Source organism: Schistocerca piceifrons, chromosome 2 (assembly GCF_021461385.2).
Source record: "Schistocerca piceifrons isolate TAMUIC-IGC-003096 chromosome 2, iqSchPice1.1, whole genome shotgun sequence".
In the NCBI taxonomy this organism is placed as follows: Eukaryota; Metazoa; Arthropoda; class Insecta; order Orthoptera; family Acrididae; genus Schistocerca; species Schistocerca piceifrons.
In genome coordinates, this window is record NC_060139.1 from 437,871,307 (window position 1) to 437,893,871 (window position 22,565).

General features: G+C 39.9%; 1 protein-coding gene across 2 annotated transcripts in view; it reads right to left on the bottom strand.

Annotated features, from left to right (window-relative positions):
- The window catches only part of LOC124776383 (zinc finger protein ZFP2-like), a 62,263-nt gene that overhangs the window by 15,954 nt on the left and 23,744 nt on the right, over window positions 1-22,565 (bottom strand). For both annotated transcript variants that reach the window (XM_047251351.1, XM_047251352.1), the window contains exons 12-15: window positions 8,746-8,885; window positions 3,422-3,617; window positions 3,241-3,314; window positions 2,908-3,156 (exon numbers count right to left, since the gene is read on the bottom strand). In XM_047251351.1, coding sequence (XP_047107307.1) covers window positions 2,908-3,156; window positions 3,241-3,314; window positions 3,422-3,617; window positions 8,746-8,885 — 659 coding nt within the window. The remainder of the gene's footprint in view (window positions 1-2,907; window positions 3,157-3,240; window positions 3,315-3,421; window positions 3,618-8,745; window positions 8,886-22,565) is intronic.

A 22,565-nucleotide genomic window follows, 5' to 3' on the forward strand; every position in this document is an offset into this window, starting at 1 on the left:
CCAGTTCCTTCCTGCAACAGCCATCTCGGCACCAATGCCTGAAAAAGTTGTAAAAGATCTCTGACATCCCTAGTGTCTGCTGTTGTATTCTTCGGTACAAAGTGATGTAATTAATAGTGAAGGCAACATTTAACTCCATCACTAGTTACGCACTATAGTGCTGTCCCCTTTTTTATTTTTAGTTTATTTAATCCTTTTTTTACCTCTGTGGCATTTTTCTCTTAACAGAACATGATTTTGCAGGAAGTAAATCATAAAAAAATGCCAGTTTCATCAGCAGTGAAAATGTATCTGGGCTCAAGTCCTGTATCAATTGTGGCATTGTAATGTTCTTCCAATAGTTTACACTTTCTGTGACTAGAGCCTCAGTTTCTCCATGTACACTTTGAAATGATAGATTATGATGACTTTCTTGAAACAATTCATCCAGCCATTCAATGCACTGAAATTTTCAGTTTCAATCTGTAGAATGATTTCACAAACTTTCCCTCTAAGTATGTTTCTACTTATAGGAATTCTTCCACTCCTCAGTCCTCAAAACTACATTAGAAGAGTATTTTCCACATCACTGAATGTCAACATACGAATGTTCCCTGTTTATGGATCTACAGCAATTGTTAGCTTCAGAATTTAAGAACTATTCCTTATTACTGAATATGTCGCACTTGTAGATGGCGCTAAATCGTAGTTCTTCACCATGTCAAAAATATTTGTGATAAGATTGTCATCAACGTCACATATGATCATCAGCTTTCAATGTTTACAGGTCGTAAGGCCATGAAAGTGAAACCGATAACTTCAACACTTTAGTAAACAAACAACTCCACTTTTCATGCTTCGTTGTTCATAGACTCAGTGACTGACATCACATCATGTGGCCCAAATTGCGCAGAAATCTATTTCTGATTTGTTCAACACATGTGCTGGTATCGCAACAAGGGAAGTCGAGTTATTCAACTCGATCTATGCAGGTGTCTACAAGTTGACTAGTTTACCATTTCCTGTGTCACAAGACACAAATATGACCTGTGTGAGACAAAATATAAAGGAATCAGAAACTTACTTGAAAATTTTCAATTTGCAAAATTTTTAATGTTTCTTAGTTAAAAGCAGACTTTTTCTTAAAGTTTTGCTGGAATTGAAATAAATATTTATCAAATGCAGGATTTCCTTAAAGGCGGGTTCATTAATGCAGGGTTTTACTGTACATTTAATTACTGATGAGTACGTATGATCATTTACTCTTCTTTTGGCAGTATGAATCTACTACTATCCACTTTCAGTTACAATCTGAATGCTTTATTTATCATCACATCAATCACTTCTTTTTAAAATTAAAACAATTTTCAATTCTTGTCTTACAACAATCTTTTCTCTGACTAGCCTCACAGTAAACTATTATTCATTCTGCCTGCAGAACAGTTCTGAACTCTATTTTGTCATAGCCAAACTCCCATCCCACAAAATTCTAAAATCCTTTCTAGCACTTGGCATATCTCACAATGGACTTTCCATAAAAATCCGTCTCCAACTGAGAGCCAATCTTCCACAAAGATCACCACCTTTTCCAATTTTCTTCAGCCTAGTCCCCCCCCCCCCCCCCCCCCCCCCCACATAATCATACCACCTAAACATGGACCATAATAAACTACATTTGCTCCATTCACAAGATCCTTCAACTTTGTTAGTATGATTTCCGTATCTCTATTCCCAATCACCTTCTCCGAATTCTACACTGCCGTCCATCCATATGAAAAAATTTGACCCCTACATAATAATCAATCCTCTTAAAAACCATTTACCTTCAGCCTAAGACCCAAGTTTAATCACACTATGCTGTCAGTTACTTTTATGAGTTTCTTTCAGTGGAAATATAGCTTCGTTTATTGACAACAGCACTCTCCGACCACACAATCAGTCTTATCTTACTCAGTTTCCACCTACCACAAAGTCTGACCCAGTTCCCCAAACACCTTTCTCACTGGTCAAGTCGTCACAGACATGGAAGAAACTGACATTTCTGATCCAAAAAGTAATTTTACCTTTATCATACTTCTCAATGACAAGGGTTCCACCAACATCATATTCCATCACTGTGGCTTAGTGGCTGAAGCATTACACTAGCTTTGCGGGACCTCTACTTACTAATCTTATCACTATAATCTCACCACAGAAACACACTGACCAACAACTCCACAAAACATGAGATCTATAACAAAACATGTAACCCAAATCCATCTCTCTCTGCACACTGGCACCCATCTGTTATTGTCGTCAAAGTTCAACAAACTACAACTCACTGCTAGTAACAAGACTCTCATAGAAATATCTCCTGCCTTTCTTGACCAGCATCGCCTACTTGGCTTGACAACCAACCAGCTGTCTACCTGTACGAATGGTCACAGACAATAATTTCTCTGCTGGTAAATCTACTAGAGACCACAATGGCATCAACTTCACAACTCATGCCACTGAGATCTTTTCCTCAGCACCAGCTCCACTGAGCTGTCATGGTTGGTATTCCCTCTCCAGCATATCCCCATAATCCTCCTGGTGTCAACCTTATCCACTTTTTTGACAACTCTCTCCCCAATACTGAATTGCCTTCCTATTTCTTTCCTATCCTACATTTCTGCCCACTTTCCATGTCTTTCCAGCCCTCTTTCACATTAACCCACTCCGACCCCCACCAACAACCCCCCCCCCCCCCCCCACTCTCTCTCTCTCTCTCTCTCTCTCTCTCTCTCTCTCTCATATGCATGTAAACGGTTCCCTGCACCATTTTTTGCTGGTGATTTACACAAATGTATTTATATTATCGTAAATATTAGCGCAATTACGTCAAAATTTTAGTGTATTTCAAACCATGTAATTTTTACAGGATAACAACACCAAAAACATACTGACCTGTTCTGGAGGAGCCTCAACATTTTCTACAAAATGGAGTGTTCTTGCTTCATTTGGGTCATCAGGATCCTGGTACGTAACATATATGATTTGCTCAACACTGTTTCCTTGTGCTTCTGTGGTTGTTACTTCACTGCCACCTTCCTGCCCATCTTCCTTTGTCAAGTGATTACGTATTATATTCCAAACTGTTCGGTCAACTGAAGCAGAGCTACTGGAAGCATTGTCTGCTTTAGGATCCCTATGTACCTGTAAGTACACTGCACAATTTTAAAAGAAATACTTAAAAATACTCTAAAGTTACTAACATATTAACCTTGTTTTCAAGCTTACCTTTTTATGTTTTGTGAGATTTGAGCAGTCAGCAAAAGCTTTCCCACAAATATTGCACGTATATGGTTTCTCACCTGCAGGACCAGAACAAAATGGTAAATATGTTTTAAATGAAATGATTCAGCAATTCCCTGCAAAACAGTAATGGAATTAGAATGTTGGACGTTACGTTCTCATTTACCTGTGTGGAGACGTAAATGTTTCTTCAGTGCCCACTGTTCCGTGAAGCCTCTAGCACAGTAATGACACTGAAACGGTCTCTCACCTCTATGCCTTCTGGTATGACACTTCCATGTGTCTTTATGAAGAAAGGATTTATTGCAGTACTCACATTTCCATGGTCTTTCCCCTGTATGTCTTTTTACATGGAGTTTAAACTGGAAGACAAAAAGAAACAGATTAATCAATGAAAGTACATAGTTGCAGAGAGAGATTAGAACTTGTGCTTACAAATAAAAATCTAAACAAAGGAGTTCTCATAAATAGGGCAATACATTTTTTTAATGCTATCTTGAGGTTAACATCATTAAGCTTTTAGTATGTGTGTTCACATATTTCTAGCTAGAGAAGTTTTCAAAATTTTGAGAGTATTTCAGCATGTGGAGCATAAATCCTTTCTTTACCTTATTTGTAAATTATTTTGATCCCAACATGCTAGCTACACAAAAATTGCTTAACGTGCACAAATCCCCTCCATACGACTGAATTAAGATTCAGTGGGGGCATCGGCTCCATATGGTCACAGCTCGCAACAGAATACGCAGCTCCTGACGCACTTTTTTCATGAGCCAGCGCTATCCCCTGTTAGCCCAGTTATGCAACTATCCAAATCACAATATCTCACACAAATAAAATTTTGATTTTTTGTGTGTGTGTGTGTGTGTGTGTGTGTGTGTGTGTGTGTGTGTGTGTGCGCGTGCGCATGCGCGCAGTTTGTACTCTAGGTCATGAAAAGACCTCTTATGAAAGTTCTCATTTTCTTTCGTGTGTGCTTGTCAATAACTCAAAACATATGCAATTTGGTGAGAGATCTCCTCTATGCCAAATAAACTTATGAGCAGCTTCTACATATATCAATCAAAAAAGGCAAAAAAACTGATATGAAAGAGACAGTAGCCAAGAGTCTTAAGGTATGCATTCAGATGACTGTCAACTTCCATATGCATGCGTTCAAAAAACTTGTTGCAACATTTTGGAACCATCCATCTATATACCATACATACTTGCTCTATTTAACTACAGTAACCACGTACAAATATCTAGTCATGAGATTTATACCACTTGGTGTGAGATGATGAAATTTGTGCACAAAAGCTAATTTCAGTAAAAGCAAGATCATCAAATGTGTTCTTGGAAACTATTACGCCATGGACCTGATATGTACAACTTCATTATTTTTTAATGTCCTAATGAGGTGAGCTGGTCCAAAAGATACTGCATAGTGATCTTTTATCTTTATTTTCTAATATGTAATGACCCAAGAAACTACTTTCAAGCAGCTTCCTACTAATATGGTACAGTTACTCCAAACTGGCATGTCCCAGGAGGTTGGCCTCCCCTTGTTCGATATCGGAATAACATTGAAGCACTTCTAAGAGAGAAAAATCTTGTTCATCAGTCCCACTGTTCTGTAGAATAATTAAGCAAGTGCCATAGTTGTTATCTTCATGTGCTGAAAGTGATGACCTTACATGTGCTTGTTGTCTGGACCCCAAGCAGATTAAAGCATTGTCAGGTAGCACTCCTTCTTTATGTGCACATTTTATAAGCTTGTGACTACAGACCCATTCCATGTTATGCCTGTTTCATGTTTTTTTATGACTGCTGTGTCAATCTAACAGTGGCAAGTTAATGAATTGTGTATTCAATGCTACATCAAATACTTTACGAAACTGAAACTTCAAAAGAGTGTGTGTGTGTGTGTGTGTGTGTGTGTGTGTGTGTGTGTGTGTGTGTGTGTGTCAAACTAATGAAATTGGGAGCCTGTGCAACAAACAAATTTTAACAGTACATCAACATCTCTCAGTCTATCTCATTATTCACAGCACTTGCAAAAGACAACTAAGAATCATTGAAACACTGTGCAGATAAAGTGAACTAACAACCCAGAGCGAAACACAGTGATTTGCCTCTCAAAGTACAGAATGTGAGCAGAAATCAAATTGCAATGATATCCTTAAAAATGCCACATTATGTACCAGTCTGACCATCCAGCCTATTCATCATATCCTACAATCTACAGGTTCTCCAAATGACAATACCTAGGAATACTTCAGGGGCTTGGGAAAAAAAGAGAGAGGATGACAGATCACAAAAAGACAACTAGTTTCTATTTCATTTAGGGGAGGATTCAATGGACAACAGAGACAATGTGCATGCTCACTTTCTGGTTTCAACAGTGTACACTTGGAATTCAAGTTATAAAATAAAACATGTAGATTTTTTAAATCTTGATTTAATGAATAATTTTGTAGCTTTTTAAGGATTCATCCAAAATATGAGAATTTAAACAGCATATTTTTCAACACTCAGTTATGGTATTTTGTAGTCACTCTAATTAGTGATTTCAGGAAACTATGTCTGTAGTAGATGAGACAATGGTTTCTCTCTTTATTTCAAGTACATGAGCCTGCAATAACTACAGACACTCAGTAAATGTAGTTTGCAACAAAAACAATGTTGCTACACGGACATTTATTATCACCACTTCCTGCCTTTAATATCACTTTACCCACACATTTCAATTTTGATACATTAAAATCATATCAAAGGAAAATACAAGTGTATGATGTTTGTAAATCTCTATTCCTACAAAATACCTTAAAATGAAATTGCACTTTTCTCTGACTATTACACTATGTTATAGTAGCAACAGCCACCAATGTGACGCATGCTCTCACTGACTATTACTCAAATGGATTCCAAATCAAATGACTGAACTAACACCTTACGAAGAATTCTTACTTTCTCATCAAACTTTTTCACTGTCTGTGAGTGAGATCATCATTTATCTTATGCTAAACTCTGCATTTACATGACTACTCTGCAATTCTCACTTAAAGAGCTTGGCTGAGTGTTCACGGAACCACTTCTAGACTACTACTGCTCCACTGTTCCAATCTGTAATAGCACCTGGGAAAAACACACACCTAAATCTTTCTGTGCAAGCTCAATCTTCTCTTATTCTTTTATATTGGTTTTATATAAGTAGGTGGGAGTAAATAATATATTTTTGTCCACTTAAAGCATGCTGGATGGCAGGAGGCAGCAACTTACTACGGTTCAATGAAATTCTGAATCATCAAGTTGCACTGGAGTACACCATTTAAACAAAAACAAACTTCAGTGCAATTTTGGCAGTTCTCCAATTTCACTGAATATATTTCTGCATTCAGACAGAAAACGTGATTAAAATTTTGTAAAAAGTTATTGTCACAATGCAAAATGTCTTTGTTTTAATGATTACAGTACAATATACAGTACACTGTTGAGCCAAAACATTACGACCACTGCCCAATTGGAGCTGGGAAGTTCACTGGTGACACTGTAGCACTGGAAGGATAGTATACAAGCAGAGCACAGACAAATGTGAAATTGTCCTAGTGATGAAGTATGTTACACAAATGGAGAAATCCACTGACATAAGTGACTTTTACAAATTGAAGATTGTTATGGATTAGTGTCTAGGGACGAGTGTTCAGAAAGAGCAAAGCTGATTGGCTGCTCATGTGCTAATGTTGTGAGGACCTATGGGGAAACATTAATGATGGTGAAACCTTTAAAAGGCGACAAGATGTTGGATGTCTACACCTCATTAAAGAATGTGGAGGTTGGAGGCTTGCCCACTTTGTAAAGTAGGATAAATGGCAATCTGAGGCAGATCTCACGACAGATTACAAAGCGGGGGCAGCCATAGGTGTTTCGGAGCACACCATTGACTGCAAACTGTTAAATATGGGGCTCCACAGCAGACAACCTCCTAATTTTCCCATGATGACCAAATGGCATCACCAATTAAAACTGCAGTGGGCATGGCATCATCCGATATTAGATTGTGCATGAAACAAGGCACCTGATGACTAATTATGTTCCTTGTTGCACTAGGCTGATGGCGAGCCCTGATACATCGAAACTGCGTGAATGGCTGCTTGAAACGTGCACCACATTTTAGACACAGGCCGGTGGGGCAATATCACCATATGGGGGACATTCATCTGGGTTTTCATGGGACCTATAGTATTAGTCTAAGGCACCAACACAGCTGTGGACTATATGAACGTTACTGTGAAGCACCTGCATTCCTTCCCCTGCGGTGATCACATCTTGTAGCAGAACAACTGTCCACGTTACAATGCCAGAAGTGTGCTAATAGTGATTTGAGAAACACGACAGTGAACTCATATTGATGCCTTCGTCACCAAATTAGGCTGATTTGAACTTGGGGGAATGCACCTGGGATGCTATCTGGTGTCAACTCCACGCCCACAAAGCACCAGCCCGTAATTTATGCGACTTGCGTGATCTGGGTGTAGACATTAGGTGCCAAAGGCCTTGTTGAATCAATGTATTGCATTCCAACAATGCAACATTTTTAAGCAGGTAGTCATAATATTTTGGTTCATCATTGTAAAACAAAGATGATGTAACTTACCAAACGAAAGCGTTGGTATGTAGATAGGCACACAAATAAATAAATAAACACACACACACACAAAATTCAAGCTTTCGCAACCAACGGTTGCTTCATCAGGAAAGAGGGAAGGACGAAAGGATGTGGGTTTTAAGGGAGAGGGTAAGGAGTCATTCCAATCCTGGGAGCGGAAAGACTTACCTTAGGGGGAAAAAAGGACAGGTATACACTCGCATACACACACATACACATCTGCACATATTCAGACACAAGCTGACAAGCAAAATGTCTGCTTATGTCTGCATATGTGCAAATGTGTGTGTGTGTGTGTGTGTGTGTGTGTGTGTGTGTGTGTGTGTGTGTGTGTGTGTGTGTGTGCGCGCGCGCGTGCGCGTGCGAGTGAGTGTGTGCGCGCGCGCGCGCGTGCGAGTGAGTGTGTGCGCGCGCGCGCGCGTGCGAGTGAGTGTGTGCGCGCGCGCGCGTGCGAGTGAGTGTGTGCGCGCGCGCGCGCGTGCGAGTGAGTGTGTGCGCGCGCGCGCGTGCGAGTGAGTGTGTATACCTGTCCTTTTTTTCCCCCTAAGGTAAGTCTTTCCGCTCCCGGGATTGGAATGACTCCTTACCCTCTCCCTTAAAACCCACATCCTTTCGTCTTTCCCTCTCCTTCCCTCTTTCCTGATGAAGCAACCACTGGTTGCGAAAGCCTGAATTTTGTGTGTGTGTTTGTGTTTATTTGTGTGTCTATCTACATACCAACGCTTTCGTTTGCTAAGTTACATCATCTTTGTTTTTAGATATATTTTTCCAACGTGGAATGTTTCCCTCTACATAAGTATTTTCCTTGTATGTTATGCATGCACTACAAAATTATTACCTACCTGTGATGACGTTGTGAATTTTCGGCCACAAAAGTCACAACAGAAAGGTTTTTCTCCTGTGTGTATTCTCAAATGTTCTTGTAAATTTCCATTTTGTGAGAAACTTTTATTGCATACATGGCACTGATAAGGCTTTTGACCTAAAGTGTTTGAAAAGTACACTGTTACATTCTGCAGTTATTCATTTCTTTACAAAAATTAGTAATTGTTGAACATTTTTTGCACTAATAATATGTATATTCTATGAAGGAATCTTATGACTGTCTGTTATCGTTTGCTTCTCATTCTTTGAAATTACTCAAATAAAATGAAATATAATAAACATAAGTAATCACATCATCATCATCATCCAGAAACTTAAACATGATTTTTCAGTTACTTATTTCTCATTGGTGTTTCATGGAAATTAATGTCTCTCTTTTGTTAACACTCTCAGCTCTGGGCAGGGGCAGATAATGGAACTGTGTTGCAAATAACATTTGTGCAGTACTTTACAGATCTGTACCTAGTGGAATAGTTCATGATGGGAGGGTCTCTTCTTAGTATCCAGTCTCTGCAAAGAAACTAGTGAAGAAATAGTGGCAACTGCACAACAGGTGTGAAACAAAGCTTAAGAGTATAAATAGGTAATGTATTTTGCTGTCAAAAGGGCAATGCCTGAAGCTTTCAAGAACTAGTGTAGCAGAATCTTATCTAAGGATCTCTAACAAAATACAAAGAAATTCTAGTCATATGAAAAGCTGACTGTGGCATCAAGTTATATCCAGCCAATCATGGATGACATCCAAAGGCAGAAATGTACTTTTGACTGTTCCTTTACGAAGGAAAATCCAGGTGTGCTGCCGCATTTTAATGCCTCCACAATTGCAAAGATGAGTGACACACACATTAGTATCATCAGCACTTATAAACTGTTGACATTTTTGAAACTGAACAAATCCCCATGCTCTGATGGAATACCAATCAGATTGTATCTGGAATTTACAGCTGATTTAGCTCCTGTTTTAACCTTACCCCAATAACGCCTCGTGTTGCCATATGGCAGTGGTGCACGATTCTCTTAAATATATTCCTATGTATTCAAATTTCAAGCTACAGTGTTGGGGAGCATTTCCGTCAAAGCAGAGAAGAATGTTGGTTTCTGTCTATCTGTTGTGCTATTATCCAAGTAACAGGCCATTGAGAGACACTGCAAGAAACACTAGTGTGCACTTTGAGTATACCACGCGTTTGAATTACCTGTATTATTTTTCGTGTTCCTTTTGTATTTTAGGCCTGGCTTTTCTACATCTACACCTACAATGTGTGATCAAATGTATCTGGACATCTGGCTGAAAATGACTTGCAAGTTCGTGGCGCCCTACATCGTTAATTCTGGAATTCAATATGGTGTTGGCCACCCTTAGCTTTGATCGCACTTTCACTCTCGCAGGCATACATTCAATTAGGTGCTTGACAGCCCATTCTTCACGGAGTGCTGCACTGAGAAGAGGTATCGATGTCAATCAGTGAGGCCTGGCACGAAGTCAGTGTTCCTAAACATCCCAAAGGTGTTCTACAGGATTCAGGCCAGGACTCTGTGCAGGCCAGTCCATTACAGGGATGTTATTGTCATGTAACCACTCCAACACAGGCCATGCATTACGAAAAGGAGCTAAATTGTGTTGAAAGATGCAAGTGCCATCCCCGAATTGCTCTTCAACAGTGGGAAACAAGAAAGTGCTTAAAACATCAATGTAGGCCTGTGCGGTGATAGTGTCACGCAAAACGAGTGCAAGCTTTCTCCATGAAAAACACAACCACACCATAACACCACCGTCACCAAATTTTACTGATGGCACAACACACACTGGCAGATGACGTTCACCGGGCATTCACCATACCCACACCCTGCCATTGGACCACCATATTGTGTACCATGATTCGTCACTTCACACAACGTTTTTCCCTTGTTCAATCATCCAATGTTTACACTCCTTACACCAATCACAGTATTGTTTGGCATTTACTGGTGTGATGTGTGGTTTATGAGCAGCCACTCGACCATGAAATCCAGTTTTCTCACATCCCACCTAACTGTCATAGTACTTGCAGTTGATTCTGATGCAATTTGGAATTCCCAAGTGATGGTCTGGACAGATGTCTGCCTATTGCACATTATGACCCTCTTCAACTGTCGGCGGTCTCTGTCAGTCAACAGACGAGGTCAGCCTGTACACTTTTGTGCTGTACATGTCCCTTCAAGATTCCACTTCACTATCACATCAGAAACAGTGGACCTAGGGATGTTTAGGAGTGTGGAAATCTCGCATACAGATGAATGACAGAAGTGACACCCAATCACCGGAACACGTTCGAAGTCCATGAGTTCCACGGAGTGCCCCATTCTGCTCTCTCATAATGTCTAATGACTGCTGAGGTCGCTGATATGGAGTACCTGGCAGTAGGTGGCAGCACCATGCACCTAATATGAAAAACGTATGTTTTTGAGGGTGTCTGAATACTTTTGATCACTTAGTGTATATTCTGGAAACCACTAACAGGTGCGCAGCAGAAGGTACATCCCATGCTGTCAGTTATTAGGCTTTCTTCCAGTTCCAGTCATGTATCAAGCGTGTGAAGAGAGAATTATTGAATGGCTCTGTGTGTGCAGTAATTATTCTAATCTTACCCTCATGATCCCTATGTGAGCGATAAGTGGGGGGGTTCTTGAAACTTAGTTAATAGACCTCCTCAGGATGATTTACGTCTGTCTTCAAGAGTCTGCCAGTTCAGTTCCTTCAGTACCTCTGTGACATTTTCTCATGAATTACACAAACATATGACCATTTGTGCTGTTCTCCTCTGTATATGTTCAATATCCCCCATTAGTCCTATCTGGTACATGTCCCATACACTTGAGCAAATATTCTAGAACTGGTCACACGAGTGATTTGTAAGCACACTCCTTTGTAGGCTGAATGCACTTTCCAAGTATACTACCAGTAAATCGAAATCTACCACCTGCTTTATCCATGACTGAACCTGTGTGATTACTCCATTTCATATCCCTACAAAGTGTTACATCAGGCATTTGTATGAGCTGGCCAATTCCAACAGTGACTCACTGGTATTACAGTCACAGGATACTACATTTTTTTTCGTTTTGTGAAGTGCAAAATTTTACATTCCTGATCATTTCAAGCAAGTTGCCATCAAGTAACTTCAAATGATTTTAGTAGTTGGAGACAGGATAGAGGGAAAGAGGAAAGGGGGATACACTTACAGGATGTTGTTTGCATGAGGAATCCTCTTTCGTGCACATTCATGATAGTATCAGGTTACTAGTTACCAAGAGTAGAGTGAATTTCCCTGAATCCACACAATGCTAATATGTAACTACCATTTTCTAGAGCTCAGTCTTTCTTGCACTGTTACTAAAGGTGATGTTGCTATTTATACACACACTTCCTGGGTCACAAGTTCCTCCCACCAAGATTTTGAAAATGATCCTACATGTTAGGCTATGTCACCTTTCTTCTACACAAGCAATGTTTTGTCCCCTCTTCTGGGATCTTCTTTGAATTTTGTGTTGTTCACAGTTAACTGAACACTGTGTATCAAGCTTGGACATAATTAAGAGGGGACAGTATCACAACATTGACAAATCCAGGTTTCATGCAAGTCCAGAAATGCTGTCTCAAGGTACCCCGTCTCAGTGCAATGGTAATATCTGTGTATGCAGTTAGTCTTTGCATAATCTACTCTGGTGCCTTTCTTCTGCCAATTGCTCTACTCCTCGTTGCAAACTCACAACTACATTATTTGTTTACACACTATGTTTAGGTATTTTATTTTCTCTGTTTTTTTACTATGGTCATACAATTTCTTACAGTAATATTTCACTATATATGTTTAGTTGTCTTGGGGATATTCTGTATTTCAGTTATTCTTTCAGATCTGTACTACTGCTACTACTACTACTACTACTACTACTACTACTATTGTTGATCCTTCCGAAGTCTTGTTCCTTATGATTTTGGAGTGTTGAAGATGTTGGTCATATACCATACTTAATTTTGGATGTAGATATTTTTGGGTCTGTTTTTTCAGCATTTTTCTGAGAAGATTTATCTGAATATTGGGTGAACTTATGTCTTTGGCATATATCATTAGGACATGGCGAAAATGGAGGTAGTGTATATGTCACTGTAGACAAGAAACTCAAATACACGGAGACTGAAATTCAAACTCAATGTGAAAATTTTTGGGCAAGACTCAGTATCAGGGGTGGGCATAAAATGGTAATTGGACCCTCCTTTTGCCCACCAGACTCATTTCCTGATGTAACCAAAAACCGAAGAGAAAACCAGACTTCGCTTGTATGTTTAAGTCCCCAATCATACTGCAATCATCGGTGGAAACTTTAATTATCCAACAATCAATAGGGAAAATTACAGTTTTGTAAGTGGCGGGTGTGAGAAGACATCCTGTGAAAGATTACTAAACACCTTCTCTGAAAACTACCTTCAACAGGTAGTTTGGAACCCTACTCATGATGGAAATATACTAGATCTAATTGCAACAAATACACCTGACCTCTTTGATTGTGTCCTCATGGTTGTTGTTGTTGTTGTTGTTGTTGTTGTTGTTGTTGTCTTCAGTCCTGAGACTGGTTTGATGCAGCTCTCCATGCTACTCTATCCTGTGCAAGCTTCTTCATCTCCCAGCACCTACCGCAACCTACATCCTCCTGAATCTGCTTAGTGTATTCTTCTCTTGGTCTCCCTCTATGATTTTTACCCTCCATGCTGCCCTCCAATGCTAAATTTGTGATCCCTTGATGCCTCAGAACATGTCCTACTAACCGGTCCCTTCTTTTTGTCAAGTTGTGCCACAAACTCCCCCCCAATTCTATTCAATACCTCCTCATTAGTTATGTGATCTACCCATCTAATCTTCAGTATTCTTCTGTAGCACCACATTTCGAAAGCTTCTATTCTCTTCTTGTCCAAACTGTTTATCGTCTATGTTTCACTTCCATACGTGGCTACACTCCATACAAATACTTTCAGAAACGACTTCCTGACACTTAAATCTATACTCGATGTTAACAAATTTCTCTTCTTCAGAAACCCTTTCCTTCCCATTGCCAGTCTACATTTTATATCCTCTCTACTTCGACCGTCATCAGTTATTTTGCTCCCCTAATAGCAAAACTCCTTTACTACTTTAAGTGTCTCATTTCCTAATCTAATTCCCTCAGCATCACCCAACTTAATTCGATTATATTCCATTATCCTTGTTTTGCCTTTGTTGATGTTCATCTTATATCCTCCTTTCAAGATACTATCCATTCCATTCAACTGCTCTTCCAAGTCCTTTGCTGTCTCTGACAGAATTACAATGTCATCGGCGAACCTCAAAGTTTTTATTTCTTCTCCATGTATTTTAATACCTACTCCGAATTTTTCTTTTGTTTCCTTCACTGCTTGCTCAATATACAGATTGAATAACATCGGGGAGAGACTACAACCCTGTCCCACTCCCTTCCCAACCACTGCTTCCCTTTCATGTCCCTCGACTCTTGTAACTGCCATCTGGTTTCTGTACAAATTGTAAATAGCCTTTCGCTCCCTGTATTTTACCCCTGCCACCTTCAGAATTTGAAGGAGAGTATTCCAGTCAACATTGTCAAAAGCTTTCTCTAAGTCTACAAATGCTAGAAACGTAGGTTTGCCCTTTCTTACTAGCTTCTAAGATAAGTCGTAGGGTCAGTATTGCCTCACTTGTTCCAACATTTCTGCGGAATCCAAACTGATCTTCGCTGAGATCGGCTTCTAGCAGTTTTTCCATTTGTCTGTAAAGAATTTGCATTAGTATTTTGCAGCTGTGACTTATTAAACTGATAGTTCGGTAATTTTCACATCTGTCAGCACCTGCTTTCTTTGGGATTGGAATTATTATATTCTTCTTGAAGTCCTAGGGTATTTCGCCTGTCTCATACATCTTGCTCACCAGATGGTAGAGTTTTGTCAGGACTGGCTCTCCCAAGGCCATCAGTAGTTCTAATGGAATGCTGTCTACTCCGGGGGCCTTGTTTCGACTCTGGTCTTTCAGTGCTCTGTCAAACTCTTCACGCAGTATTGTATCTCCCATTTCGTCTTCATCTACATCCTCTTCCATTTCCAGAATATTGTCCTCAAGTACATCGCCCTTGTGTCCTCATGGTTACCGGTATTAAAATTGAGCTGAAATACCATGATCCCTGGTGCTCGCACCAATCTGCATTGAGTGCCGGTTGCAGCAGCAGACCATTGGAGTAAGTCAAATGTGAATGCTGTTCTACGCATGCGCGCATTCGGCTGTGCTGTGCACTTTTGCCAGTTCCGCCAGACAACAGTGACAACAGTTGATATGGTCCACTCAGCTTTGTTGAAACATGCGCCCGAGTAGCTGTGCTTGTGCACCTGAACAAAACAGCAATCACCAAGTTCATACTCAATAATTTACTTCATTTATTTTAATGCCATGGAATTTGATTCCACGGACACATACGGCAGGACAGATCGCAAAACAAGATATACACTTTCTGAATTTGTTTTGTGTGTTTCATATTTGTGCAAGAAGCATTATTACTGACGGATATTTATCTATAAAGTGAGACACAGAACTCCAGATTCCTGAGTTATTATTTATTCTTAAAATTTCCACCTTTAATTACTGATAGTTGTGTCACTTCACGGTTCTGTTCAGCAGTTCGACCTAAGTTGTTAAAAATGCTGCATTTCTGATAGACGTAATAAACCTTATAAACAATTTCAGAAACATAAGTGTACATGTCTTAAGAAACTAATGGTTAAATAAAGCAATACCAGAGAGTAAATAGTTATGGCAACATATTAATTACCCTTTGCTAAAATTGTCACTGATTGTTCTTGTACTACATATTTTATAGATGCTCATTTTCAAACTGCGGTGGTTAAGCATTAAAGAATATTACAAAGTTGTCTCATTTATTAAATTCTTACCCTAGAAGAAATGTAACAATTATACAGGGTGAGTCACCTAACGTTACCGCTGGATATATTTCATAAACCACATCAAATACTGACGAACCGATTCCACAAACCGAACGTAAGGAGAGGGGCTAGTGTAATTGTTTAATACAAACCATACAAAAATGCACAGAAGTATGTTTTTTAAAACAAACCTACATTTTTTTAAATGGAACCACGTTAGTTTTGTTAGCATATCTGAACATATAAACAAATACGTAATCAGTGCCATTTGTTGCATTGTAAAATGTTAATTACATCCGGAGATATTGTAACCTAAAGATGACGCTTGAAACCTCCGACGTTCAGTTGCGTGTTGTAACAAACACGGGCCATGGTCGGCGAGCAGCATCTGCAGGAACATGTTTACGATGACGACCGTGTTTACGAGTGTGGCTGTAGTGCACTGTTGTGGTTTAGTCTAACTGTCGCAGTGTCCGCATGTAGCGTTTGCTGCTATTGTTATTCTGCTTCGTCTCCGCACGCAGACCAACTGTAGTACACCGTGTTACCAGACGTCTGTGATAGTGTAGTGTTGTAGGAACTGTGACCATGGTGTATTCGAACTCTGAAAAGGCGGAGATGATATTCATCTATGGCGAGTGTCGACGAAATGCAGCTGAAGCCTGCAGGGTGTATGCAGAATGGTACCCGGACAGAGAGCATCCAACGTGCCGCACATTGCAAAACATCTACCGCCAACTGTATGCAACAGGTACGGTCGTAGCACGCAAACGGGTCCATAACAGGCCCGTCACAGTTGGTGTGTTAGCTGCTGTTGCCATGAACTCACACATGAGTTCACGGGACATTGCGAGAGCCGGTGGACTGAGTCAAAGTAGTGTCATGCGCATACTGCTTCGTCACCGCTTTCACCTGTTTCATGTGTCACTACATCAGCAATTACATGGTGATGACTTTAATCATCGAGTGCAATTCTGTCAATGGGCATTAACAGAGAATGCGTTGCAGTTCTACCTGTTTACCGATGAAGCGGGTTTCACAAACCACGGGGCAGTGAATCTACAGAACATGCATTACTGGTCCGTGGCTCAGACAGGTAGAGCGACAGCGAACGTGGACTGTAAATGTATGGTGCGGAATCATTGGCAACCAACTCATTGGTCCTCACTTCATTGCAAGGGCCCAAACAGCTGCAACATACATCGCGTTTCTACAGAATGATTTGCCAACGTTGCTCGAAAATGTCCCACTGGAAACGCGTCGACGTATGTGGTATCAGCATGATGGTGCACCTGCACATTCCGCAATTAACACTAGGCTGACCCTTGACAGGATGTTCGATGGGCGTTTCATAGGACGTGGAGGACGCATAAATTGGCCAGCCCGTTCTCCTGATCTTACACCTCTGGACTTCTTCTGTGGGGTACGTTAAAGGAGAATGTGTACTGTGATGTGCCTACAACCCCAGAGGATATGAAACAACGTATTGTGTCAGCCTGTGGCGACATTACACCAGATGTACTGCGGCGTGTACGACTTTCATTACGCCAGAGATTGCAATTGTGTGCAGCAAATGATGGCCACCACATTGAACATCTATTGGCCTGACATGTCGGGACACACTCTATTCCACTCCGTAATTGAAAACGGAAACCATATGTGTACGTGTACCTCACCCCTCAAGGTAACATACGTGTGCGTCAGTGAAAAAGACCAATAAAAAGGTGTTAGCATGTGGACGTAATGTGTTGCTCCAGTCTCTTCTGTACCTAAGGTCCATCACCGTTCCCTTTGGATCCCTACGTAATTCGGTGCTCTCCGATACACACGATCGAACAGCGGTGGAGTGGTACTCAAGCGTCAACTTTAGGTTACAATATCTCCGGATGTAATTAACATTTTACAATGCAACAAACGGCACTGATTACGTATTTGTTTATATGTTCAGATGTGCTAACAAAACTAATGGGGTTCCATTTAAAAAAACGTAGGTTTGTGTTAAAAAACATACTTTCGTGAATTTTTTTATGGTTTGTATTAACCAATTACACTAGCCCCTCTCCTCACGTTCGGTCTGTGGAATCGATTCGTCAGTATTTGATGTGGTTTACGAAATATATCCAGCGGTAATGTTAGATGATTCACCATGTCTGTAGAATCACAGATCGCCACATAACTGGTGTAACTTCATTTAAAGCTTAGTGAAGCAATTTTAACACCTTGCTTTGTGAGAAAGGTAGATACGTGTTATTTCTTGCTACATTTCCTTTCACTTGAGCCCAAATAAGCTCAACCACATTGTATGTGCAATGATATTGTGACAAACGAATAACTTTGTGATCAGCAGCTATAGCGATTTTGTCAACCATGTATACAAGAGTTTGTGACTTGTTAAGCTTAACAAGCTGAAGCAGCATTGCCTTTTTCATTTCAGCATTGCAAGGACCATTATGTTGCTGCAACCAACTTAACAAATCGTCTTTTCCATTTTACATAGTTGGTGCTTTGTTCACCTTAGTAGAATGATAAGGGGCATTATCTATCATTATAATAGACTTGGGAGGAATATTCAGAATAAGTTTATCCTGAAACCAAGAGATGTAACTCGCAGTATTTATTTATTCGTGGAAATCTCCCGACTTCTTCGAAGTGAAAGCCCACAAAGCACCGTATATGAATCCTGCACTTGTTATAGCGTGGCAAACAGTTAATCTGCCACCTTTCTCGGTTGGTTGTCTTAGAACTGAAGAACTTGTGACGTCAGTCCAAATGTGTGGAACACTGTAGTTTGGATTAATCCAAGTCTCATCCGTAAATATGACTTTGAAAAGTCAATAGTGCACATTTCTCTGAGAAAACTGCAGTGCTGAATTACTATATCAGTCCTCTCCATTACACATTTATGATTGCTGTATGTTTTATACCTGAAGCCTGAAGAGTTCAGAATTGAAGAAAGCGACATGTTACCACCGGAAAACAGCCCTGCTTGAAGAAGAGAAGCAGTAAATTTCTTCCTAGCTGGAAATTCACCTTCACAGTAATAATTGTAAATATGGTCCCGAATAGCACACTGATTAAATTGTCAATAGCTGTCACTTGGTTTGTACCCTTTCTGTGTTTACCTGACGTTCTAAGCTAAAAGTCTTTCTCACCACTATCATGGTGGTGGTTAGTGTTTAAGTCCCGTCGACAATGAGGTCATTAGAGACGGAGCGCAAGCTCGGGTTAGGGAAGGATTGGGAAGGAAATCGGCAGTGCCTGAAACGATTTAGGGAAATCACGGAAAACCTATCAGGATGGCTGCACTATCATGGCCTATATGTTTCTCCTTAGTCATGTGTTTCACTGCAGCACTTCCAATGCCAAGTGCATCAGCTGTTCGTTGCACTACATTTGACACAGGGAGAATAGGTCCTTCATTATGCCTGTCATTTTCAAAGTAATTCCGTACGCGAACGACAAATTCTCTCACTTGAGAATGCAGGACCTGCCGTCCTCTGCTAGCCATTGTGACCGTTAGCTGTACTGTCCGGCAGGAAACTATTTGGCAACATGGTTGCTTCCCGTTTCTGTGACCAGGGCAGTTTCCCGGCCCAGTAGGCGGAGCCATGGATCATCGTGTTTCGGCCTTACTGTAGTGACTGTGATGCGGTTGTGGCAACAGTGATAACCAAAGTACAGAGGAAAACTAAAACAAGTAAGTTTAAAAGAATAGTTTACCATGCACTGGACAGCTTTGTACCCAGTAGAACAGTTCATAATGGGACTGCCCCTCCATACTGTACAGTCACTCTAAAGAAACAGAGACACGCATAACACATGTAAAACAAAGCATAGTACTTTAGATAGAGGTGCTGTATGAAACATGCCTGGGTTTCATGAGGGCAATGCAGAAGCCTTTAATGACTACCGTAGCAGAATATCATCGAACAATCTTTCACAAAACCCAAAGAAATTCTGGTTGTATGTAAAGACAGTCACCTGCAAATGAGACTGGAACTGAAATTGGGGTAGCAAAGCAAAAACCAAAATGCGTAACTCCAGTTTCAAATGTTCCTTTAGAAAGGAAAATCCAGGAGAAATGCCCCAATTTCATCTTCATACATCTGAAAAATGAGTGAAATAAGGGTTAGTGTCAGTGGTGTTGAGGAACAGCAGAAATTGTTAAAACTGAATAAAGCTCCAGGGTCCGATGGAATCCCCGTCACATTCTACACCTAATTTGCAACTGAGGTAGCCCTTCTTTAACTATAATCTATTGCAGATCTCTTTAACAACAAACCATGCCCAGTAGTTGGAAGAAAGCAAAGGTTACATACACCTGTTTACAAGAAGGGTAGTAAAAGTGATCCACAAAATTCTACCCAATATCCTTGGCATTGATTTGTTGTAGATTCTGAAAATATATTCTGTGTTTAAATCTAATGAGATGTTTCTAGCAGGATGACCACCTTGATGCCAACCAGCACGGATTCCGAGGACGTCAATCATGCGAAACACAGCTCACACTTTTCTCACATGTCAATGAAAGCTCTGAATCAAAGCAGTCGGGTAGATGCAGCATTTCTTGGTTTCCAAGATGCATTTTACTCAGTACCACGCCTATGCTTATTGTCAAAAGTACAATCAAATGGAGTATCAAATGAAATTTGTGGCTGGACTCAGGATTTCTTTGGTAGGGAGGATGCAGCAGGTTATCTCGGATCGAGAGTCACTGACAAATGCAGAGGTAACTTTGGTGTCCCAGAGAAGTGTGTTGGGACACCTGTAGTTCATACTGTATATTAATCATCATGTGGTTTGATTGAGAAACTTCTAGGCTGAGAAATAATAAGGAAATAGAAGAAAACACAGACACACATAGGGGACATAAGAAAATGAAGACTTCAATTTTATGGGCACACCCTCAGGTGACAAAACAAATAGCAGAATACTACAAAAACAGAAGTAAGGCAAAAACTGAGCCAATTAAATGGATTGCTACGATTAAGGAAGATCTTAAAGTAGTCAGTATAACTTGGCAGATGTTACAGATAGTAAAACGTTCAGACAAAAGATATTTGACTGGAAAGTTGGTCAGAGAGAAATTACAAAATGGACTGGAACACTGTGGTCCGATGAAAGAGACTTCATTCTGAAAGGGTGATACAAATTTGGACACGAAGAAAGGCCAACCATCAAAATTGACATTGATTGACTGACTGAACCTCGCATGGTCCTATTGGGCCCATATGTGAATAATAAAAATAATAATGACCATGCGGACAATATTAATATTAACATAACACTAATAATAACATAACACAGATAACTGCATCATATCCAAACATTTTGCAGATGATGCAGTTATCAATACTAAAGAATTGTCAGAAAGAAGCTGCATAAATATTGAATCAGATCCTAATAAGATTTCAAAGTGGTGCAAAGAGTGGCAACATGTCTTGAATGTTCAGAAATGTAAATCACAGAACAAGAAACCGTAGTATCCTATGACTATTACAATGAGTCACAGTTAGAATTTGCCAACTCATATAAATACCTAGTTCCAACATTTTGTAGGGATTCAAAATGCACTGATCATATAGGTAAAGCAGGTAGCAGACTTCAGTTTATTGGTAGAATACTGGGGAAGTGCAGTCAGTCTACAAAGGAGATTTACAAGTAATCACCCATGCGACCCATTCTAGAATATTGCCCAATTGTGTGGACATGTGCCAAATAGGATTAACTGAGGATATTTAACACATACAGAAAAGGGCAGTACTTCGATTGTAGGTTTGTTTGACCCGTAGGAAAGTGCCGCAGAAGTGCTGAAGAAACTGAAATGGTTGACTCTAAACAGACAAAAACTGTCTTGCTAAGTTTGAAGAATGGGACTTAAATGATTACTTTATGAATATACTGCAACCCCCCTCGTACTGCTCAGATAAGGATTGTGAGGATCAGATTAGATTAATTAAACTACACATAGTCATTTACATAGTCAATATTGTCATTTACATAGTCAATATTCTGCACTTCATACATGAATTGAATGGGAAGAAATCCTCATAACAAGTACAATAGGAAGAATTGTCTGCCATACAATTCAGTGGTTTGCAGAATATACATTTAGATGTAGACATGTGCAAAAGCAAGACAATTTCAACTTGATTTTTTGGTCCTAGTTTAACTTGGTGATTTATTCTTGTTTCTTGGGACTTTTCCCCTATCAGGATGGTTCTTCTCTGAGTCACAGTTAAAAAGCACAGCTGATAGTCCATCTACCTGTCCGACTCCTGTCCCTGCTTTGAATTGTTCTGATCTAGTGTTTTTGAGAAACTGTTTGAGTAACTTTATCAATTTTGCTATCAACACTGAATTCCCGAAGAGTGAAGAGCAGGGCTAATCTATCGACAGAATCAATAGTTTTTATAAAGTCACTAAAAATGACGACATATTTCTTTTTGGCACTGTCTAGCATTGGGTTACTGAGTTGAGGTTTCTAAATTTGTTCCACACATGATTTGCTTTTCTGTGCTCCTGTTCAATAAATACTCCCCTACATGCTTCCAATCTGCTTAATACTGCATTAGAAACAATTTTGTACCTGAAAAGAGGGAGATACCTTACTACTACTACTACTACTACTACCACCACCACCACCACCACCACCACAATGTATCTTAAAGAATTGATAGTACAGCAACAGTAAGATAGTGTGTTTCTGCAATATAATGAGAAACAATTATATATGTTATTAATCTGAATGCTTACTTTTCATTCCAAGGGAAGTATTATTTGAATATCTGCAGCAAAACACATGGTAGTAATATGCCA